At 37.3% G+C, this 8,368-nt stretch overlaps 1 protein-coding gene across 1 annotated transcript; it reads left to right on the top strand.

The window, feature by feature from the left end:
* Positions 1–1,719: 1,719 nt before the first annotated feature.
* On the top strand, positions 1,720–7,913 carry LOC140997966 (claudin-16-like). The gene is made up of 5 exons (XM_073468065.1): positions 1,720–1,812; positions 2,110–2,245; positions 3,932–4,093; positions 4,335–4,399; positions 7,689–7,913. The coding sequence occupies exons 1-5, from the start codon at positions 1,720–1,722 to the stop codon at positions 7,911–7,913; spliced, it is 681 nt and encodes a 226-aa protein (XP_073324166.1).
* The last annotated feature ends 455 nt before the right edge of the window (positions 7,914–8,368 follow it).

The following is an 8,368-nucleotide window of genomic DNA, read 5'->3' on the forward strand; positions in this document are numbered from 1 at the left end:
GGCTACTGGTTAGACTGAAGAAAATAATGAGCCTGACCTAAGAATTTAATTTCAAATAATCAAAAAGTAATGAGTTAAAAGTATAACAAAAAGTATACACCTAAAAAAACTAGAAAGTAAGATTCAAATTTGCAAAGCACCTTTATTAATTTGACCATAAAAAAGACACATTGTCTGTGTTCATGCCCATATCAAAAAATCATTGACGTGTGAAAACTTCAACAAGAAAATGGAACCAATTATCAGGGCTGTGTCCACAGTCCAGTGGCCTCATTTGTAAACCCTGCTACTCTCTAAAGATAAATTGGGATGTTTAAAAAAATAATACTTGATATGGAAATGTTTGTGTTTTACATGTATTCACAGATTTAATTATTGAAAAACATTATCAATTAATATTTTTTCTCACCAAATTAAGATCTAAAGGATATTATTATTATAGGGTCAGATTTCTTCTATATTATAGGATATAAACTGTGTATATTATAAAACACTGGCCTATTTAAAATCTTTATATGTAGTATATAACAATGAAAACTAAGATGTCCTCATCACATTCTTTCTCTTCTTCTACTTTACTGGCAGTGAATACAGGCTAATTTATTTCAGATGCCTTTTTGTACACAGCCCCATTTGAAACGCCCACCTCCACGTGCTGGGCAGGTTTGGTAAGTATTAGGGCTTGGAGCATCAGGAGGTTGCATTCAATGCATCCTGGTACATGTAGACAGGCTGTGCAAGCAGGAAAACTCTAATAACCCAACTTTCTCTGCCAAGACACCACACACTGAGGAATTTATTGCCTCAATTAACTAAATTTACCATCAACACTGACTGGGATATCTATATAAAACATTCCTTTGGACAGAGCCAAGCTAGCTGTTCCCCCATTTCCAGTCCATACACTAAGTTAAGATAATTGGCTGCTGGCTGTTATTTTTAACAGACAGAATTGAGAGTGGAATCTTCTCATCTAGCTCTCTACAGAAAAGTAAAACTTAAAATAATAATAGAAATATTTCTTTAAAACTAGGTCCAACATTTAAACACTGCTCGTGTCAATATTAACAACCTAATGTAATATATACAGGGCCATAGGATTTAAGAATACTTCCAATTTCCAATACTTCAAACACTTTTTCATGTTCTATTTATTCAGTGAGCTGTCAGGAAATTGTATTTCCCAATATTTAACCTTAATTTCCCAGCTTGGGATCAATAAAGTATATCTATTCTATTTTATTCTATTCTATTCAATATGAAGGTTTAAATGTTTCAAAGCTCATACTATTAGGAATAAAATTGTTGAAATGGAATACTGAAGCATTGACGTGCTATTTTGTTGGCGTAAAGTATACATATTTAAAGATATGGAGTCTTAAAGTACTGGAAGCACTGGAAGCATAAAAAACTAACTGTGTGCATAATGTAGACTCCCCCCAGGTTGCTAACACTCACCGATCCACCAGGACAAGACCTTGGTCTCCTCAGTGGTATAGCTTATATACTGTATATCGTTGTTTTGTCCTGTATTGCTACTTCAACTTAAATAAAACATCTGAATACTTTCTCAGCTACGTATGTTTACTATTTGTGTGTACATACAAAATGTATTATTTTAGAAATCTTTTGCAAGTCCATTTGAGAATACAGCTGCCTCATGTGATGTTTTTTATGATGGAAGTTGTTAATTTTTCCACCAACTGACTGGAGGACAGGATGAGCAGAGGACAGACTGAGGTCCTGGGGCTGCTGATAGCGCTGACAAGTCTGCTGCTGCTAATCGCTGCTGCTGGAAAGGACTGTTGGAGGGTAGGATCATGTCTGCACTCATTCACACACTCAGCTTCTCATCTGCAATCACTGCTGATCCTTGCACGTAATAAGAGTGTGGAGTAACCACTAGGCTGCACTACTGTGTAGTCTATCTTACTGCACGGATACACTGTGGGTTAACTCTGAGCTTTAGCATTTAATTACCATGAGGCAGACGACCACTCGTGTAAAATGCGTGTTTTGGGTACACCTTATCTTACCACTTAAAATACAGACTTACAAACATGGTGTTTCCTGACTTTAATCACAATTTCAACGTGTCTCCTGGTCCAGCAAGGAGCTAAAGATCAGCTGACCTCAGTAGGCCTGAGCTCCCGCTGTCGAGGCCTGTGGGGGGAGTGTGTTCACGACAGCATGGTGGGCCTGAGGACATGTGATGTGTCAGTGTCTTACATGGAGAATCTGCCAGGTACAACAGCACATCCACAGCAATCATGTTATCTTCCTCTCCCACTAATATGCCTACAGAGATGTCCAGTAATTGCTGCTGCTCTTACTTTATTCTATGCTATGATCTGTGATTCAAAGCCCGCCCCACGAACCAGAATGGGGCTGGAACCTGCTATCATTCTTGCTCTTTTACCACAGAGACTAACAGATTTATTAGATAAAAATAATATTTAATAATAATACTATTTTGCACAATGGCCCCTAGCAGTATTATAATATATGAGAACACATTACTGGTGTATGAATGTGTAAGCAGCATTTTAATGTTGTAGCTGGTTAAGGTGGAGCTACAGCACATTTTAACAACTTGTTATACTACAAGTTAGTTTAAGTACTTAATTAAAACAAAATGTGGTATTTGCTAATCCTTTTTGACATATACTCAATTGAAAACAGTACAAAGACAATATATTAAATGTTTGAAAAACAGAAAAAACTGGGAAAGTTGTGGAATGCTCCGAAAACACCTGTTTGGATAATTTCAGTAAACAGGTTTATTGGTAAGAGATGATAGTATCATGATGGGCATGAAAGGGGCATCTTGGAAAGGCTCACTCGTTCACATGCAAGCAAGGGGCGAGGCCCTAAACTTTGTGAAAAACATGATTGTATAAAGGATATTATTACATTGGCTCAGGTACACTTTGTAAAACAATTGTCACTGAACACAGTTCATTTGCAAATGATTGCAGTTCTGTTTTTATTCATGTTTTATACGGATCCCAACTTCTTTTGAATCAGGGTTGTATAAAAAAATCTGTAAAGTAACTTGTAACTACAGCTGTCAGATGAACAAAGGGTAATACAGGTAGTAGTATGAAGTAAAAGTACCTCAGAACTTTACTTACCTACTTCAGTAGGTGTTCCAAGTGACAATCAATCAATGTTATACACAACAGTAAAATCATAATTATGATAAATATATAAATGCAGACCACAAAGACTATAGCCGACGGCTAACAAGCTCGTACATTGTGCACCTGCTTTGCCAATATACAGACTATTGTTGTGATTAAGCAGCATTTTCTGACACTCTTACTATTATCGCTGCTTTTAATCGAGAATATGTCTGACAGAGTCTCAAATGGCTGACTGACAAAGAAAGGAAAGGAGAAACTGCATTAAATGGATGAAATCATGGATACATGGGGCTTTCTCTTTCTTTTGCCGTTTCTCTTTTCGTGCACTGATTCGCTTCGCTGAACAGTGCATTAGAGTGATTTCTCTCACAGATCCGCTACTGATTCTTCATACTCAATCAGCCAAAAAGCCACTGATGGCCCCGACGGCCGAACGACGGCCTGGTTTGTCCGGGCCTTAGCCCTCAAATACATCTTATTTTAATGTTAATTAAAACAGAAAGCTATTTGCACAAATTCAAAAATACTTTAACTACATTTCAAGCACATTGTTTCAAAATTTGTGAAAATGACGAAGATTAAAGGTGAATCATAAAGATTTAATGTATTTTACTATCAAATATGCTTCAAAAATCTTTATATAAGTGTTATGACTGTATTTTAAAATGTCATTACTATTTAGGGTTCTGTGGGTAAAGAGTCCTGTATATGGATTGCCTAAACAGAGAATGTACTATCATGTACTCTCAGTGTGGTATGTTTTTCCTTGTCTCTTCTTTCCACAGCTGATTTGTTGGCTATGAGAGTAGCAGTGGTGGGGATGTGTGTTGTGTCTGTGCTCTCTGTCCTAGTCATGATACCCGGCCTGAGGTGCACTACATTGATCCCCAGTGTGCTGGCTCAGGGCAGGCTGCTACAGGTCTCTGGCGCCCTCTGTCTGTGTGGAGGTCTGTAATGCAGCGCCTCACTCTGAAAAGCAACCTTAATCAAATCCAGTTAGAAGCAGTTTGTTGGGTTTGTGGTCTCTGCAGAGTGGGTGACTACTTAAAATTCATATCATTCTCTGGTTCAAACACATTTCAACACATTTCAGTTTGTTGTTACTTATGACAACTATAATGTCGAACTTCTGTCTCATGTCTGTTTATTGGTTAAAAATGTGTGTGAATGTTTGTGTCTCTCTCTCAGGTGTGTGTGGTGCAGCTGGCCTGCTGTGGTATGGGGTGGACACTTACACCAGATACAAACAGGAAGTATGTGTCATTACACAACACAATTATATTTTATATGAGTATTTTGAATCCCTTAAAAACTTGAAGCCAATCCCAAACTCATTTCTGTCTTACCATTTATGAGATTTACAACAAATCTGAATTGTCTCCCATTCAGAATTCTTCTGCTAATATTGTGTCAACAAACACAGAAGAGAAGCTCCTGTTTATTTCATACTGCTTTATTTGCTAATCAATGACTGTAAATCCTATTTATTTTCTTTCAAGATGCTATCAAGAGCACATGGGCATATTAATAGTAGACAGTAAATCTCTCCTTAAATTTTATTTAAATTTATGTCTTACAAAATAGTACACAGCATATCAGAGCTGTCAAGTGGAAAGCAAGTGGACCTTTGAGCTTATATTATATTTTTAAACATACTGTTCCCAAATGAATGAACTTCGCGATCAAATTTATGTCAATATCGGTGATAAGCCTTGTACATTTTTACTCGATATGGATAGATCTGATAGCCTATCACTTGGCAAAAATAAACGCGACCGCAGCAAACGCAAACGCAAACTTCCAGTTTAGCGCCTGGCTAACTTGAATGGGGATAATATAATTTAATCATACGGCTCTTCTGGACTTTCCAAATTTTATTGGACCGAATGGCCCGAATTCTGACATTAAAACGAGTGGAACAATCATAACCAACTGTGATGTCACAGTGGAACAATCATAACCAACTGTGATGTCACAGTGGAACAAACATAACCAACTGTGATGTCACAGTGGATCAAACAGCGTAACTTTGATGTCATTGTGGATCAACATAACCAACTGTGATGTCACAGTGGATGAAACAGTACAACTGTGATGTCACAGTGGAATAATCATAACCAACTGTGATGTCACAGTGGAACAAACATAACCAACTGTGATGTCACAGTGGAACAAACAGTACAACTTTGATGTCACAGTGGAACAACATAACCAACTGTGATGTCACAGTGGAACAAACATAACCAACTGTGATGTCACAGTGGAACAAACAGTACAACTTTGATGTCACAGTGGAACAACATAACCAACTGTGATGTCACAGTCGATGAAACAGTACAACGTTGATGTCACAGTGGAATAATCATGACCAACTGTGATGTCACAGTGGAATAATCATAACCAACTGTGATGTCACAGTGGAACAAACATAACCAACTGTGATGTCACAGTGGATCAAGCAGTGCACCTTTGCAGTGGCGGCCAATGTAGATTTTGTGGCGTACCGCCACAAACAAATTACTGTGTGGGAAACAATCAATATTACTTTATTGTATTTTACAGTTGTACTTAAACAATATATTTTTTTGTGTAGGTTGTATAAATATTTGAGATGTTTGCTGCCCTGCCAAAGGTACATGTGATGATATTCGCAGATTTGAGGTTTTTTTTACATTAGTAAAGTTACAAAGCAAGCTTACTTCTATTGTTTTCTTGAGGCAGATGTTTGCACAGTTAAATGTTTACATGTAATTTTGCACTTTTTACTCAGATTTCTACCTCTAAAACATTTGAGAGTTGTAAAACTAGTACTTAGCCAGATAAATATTTTTTGCACAGTTAAATGTTTATATTACTAGCTAACTATTAAAAGTAAAGTTCAAATAATAAACCCTCTGGTTTCTTCAGACATCAGTCATTAAAGACTGTTTAAACTGGCAGCATGATCAAAATATATATTGTGAGCCCTCATTGTGTTTTTATTCCTAATGATTGCTGTAAAAATGATCTGCACTATAAATATAAAATCTTGGGTTGCTCCTCTCCCATGTCCATATCAAAAGATAAGTGAACCCATGCTGATGGAAAGTCGGATGAAGTTTTCTAGTGCACAAAACATTTCTGGAGCTTCACAGCAGAACAGTACTGCAGCACTTTCCTAAAATGTAAAAAAATTTAAAAAAGAAATACAACATTTTTTTCTGTGTGGTCACTGATGCTAATGTTGCCACTAATCTAAACCCCATGCAATAAAAAGGCATTATGTACCTTTATTCAAACTACAGTGTATCCTCAGAGGTATGCTGGTAGACCACCAACATAAAACAAACCTAATATATTGATTTTAAAGCTGATCTAATCAATATTCAATTTTTTATAGAAATGGATAAAATGGCTATATGTACCGTAAAATGAGAAGGCTATTAGAACCCACAGAGAATTATCACCGTCCTCTCCAGCTCCCCTTATCTCGAAGAAGCACTGTAGCATCTTTCAGCACATTGTTTTGATTTTACAGCCTGCAGTTTTAAAGGTGCAGTAGTTGATATTGGAGAAAGACAGTGGATAGTTGATATCTTATTCGTTTGCAACCCAAAGCATGAGTGTTATTTTTTTGCCTGGGAATGAGACTCTACTATGTTTCTCCAGAATCCCCTACTGCCTTTAATGTTTTGGTTCACTCTCAACAATCTCATTAGCACTGATTCAAGCCACAGCAGGCAGCTGGGAAAAAGCTCTGATTAACCCACTGTACACTACTTGTTCAGCACCTAACATCTTAGAGACAGAGTTGGACACTAGCTGGGAACTTAGTGGGAGCATTCTGCAGCATGCTAATGTTGTGCTGTGTCTGCTTTATGTGTAAATAGTGTAAAACTTCTAACATGTTTGCTATTTAAACTTTACAAGGTGATAATATTTTACTGTTGTGTTTACAGCTTCTTCTGCTGGCCCTGAAGTGACAAAAAATGAAATAATGCATGTTTAAGGAATGTTTAGTACAAGAAAATAGTCTTAACTGGAGATGTTAGGTTGATTTTATTTGAAAGTGACAAATGCACCGCTTTGAATTAAGATAATTATAAAAGCATTATGAGTTTTTTTTTCCATATATTTCAGTCCTCTGCTCCTGTGTCTGCTGTTTGTCAGATGCAGTGTGTTTTGCTGTCAGGCAGAAACTGGAGCTTGATGCCAAGCTCAGAGACAAACCTGCCAAGTCAGGCTAAAATAAATTGAAAGAACTGCAATCCCGTTAGACACCCTGCTAACTAATATAGCTAGCAGGCAGTGGAACTCACAGAGAGGACACATGCCTTTAGCAAAGTTTTAATGGTGTTCACAAGGATTTTTAAAAAAACCAGATATCAAGGAAAAGCGTTCTTTTGAAATTACAGCATCAATTTTTTTTTACACTCACTGAATTCCCAATAATGTCATCACAGGCAGAAGGAGGAAAAATCACAGGTAGAAAGTTTTCATGCCTTTACAGCATATTCAGAGCGAGAAACAACTTCACTGTTTCTGCATCTTCCACTCTAACAGGTGACTCTGGGGATGCCAGGAATAACGTTTGAGCTTGGGCTCTCCTACTGGCTGATGGTGGGGAGTGTGTTCTGCTCTCTTACCTCAGCTGTACTGGCAGTCAGGAGTGCATCTGATATCAATGATGCCATCGGGGTGCAACAGAAACTCACTCATAGTCAGCAGCCCCACACCAACCCCGCCATGTCTCTACAGTCCACCTCAGACTACAAGACCTACATTTAATAATGACTAAATCTGTACCATCTATAATGCTCTAAGCATTCCAATAAAATGTAAATATTAGATCTTTAGTTATTTTTCTGTAGAAACAATTGTTTTTGGAGTGCTACTGTTCAAGAAAGTCTTCATGTCTGTCCCCATTTTGCTCCTCAATTTGACCTAGTTTCAATATGAAAACATGTTACACTGTTGTAATGGTGTTTACAGCTTTGCAATAAAGGAGATAGTTTCCAGTCACACATTCCTGAATTACCACAATGCGCATCATTTAGAGTGCTGAAAGGGCGAAAACACATTCCTGTGTTTAATATAATGATTTGGTTTCTGCTGCAAGCTTCAGTTCATCAGGTTCGTCATGCAAGTAACCTCCTTTATGTGTATCGCATTCACTCACAGTCAAAGCGAATTTATAAGCGTATTTGTTGCTGAAACTTCTTTCACATAATAGAGCTTAGCAG

Source organism: Pagrus major, chromosome 6, assembly GCF_040436345.1.
Source record: "Pagrus major chromosome 6, Pma_NU_1.0".
Lineage (NCBI taxonomy): Eukaryota > Metazoa > Chordata > Actinopteri > Spariformes > Sparidae > Pagrus > Pagrus major.

What these genes read in the sequence shown, in the direction of transcription:
- LOC140997966 (XM_073468065.1), top strand. Translation starts at nt 1,720, where the DNA reads ATGAGCAGAGGACAGACTGAGGTCCTGGGGCTGCTGATAGCGCTGACA. An exon ending in CTGGAAAGGACTGTTGGAGG is followed by an intron (nt 1,813 to 2,109) that starts GTAGGATCATGT and finishes CTCCTGGTCCAG; the next exon opens with CAAGGAGCTAAAGATCAGCT. An exon ending in ACACCAGATACAAACAGGAA is followed by an intron (nt 4,400 to 7,688) that starts GTATGTGTCATT and finishes CCACTCTAACAG; the next exon opens with GTGACTCTGGGGATGCCAGG.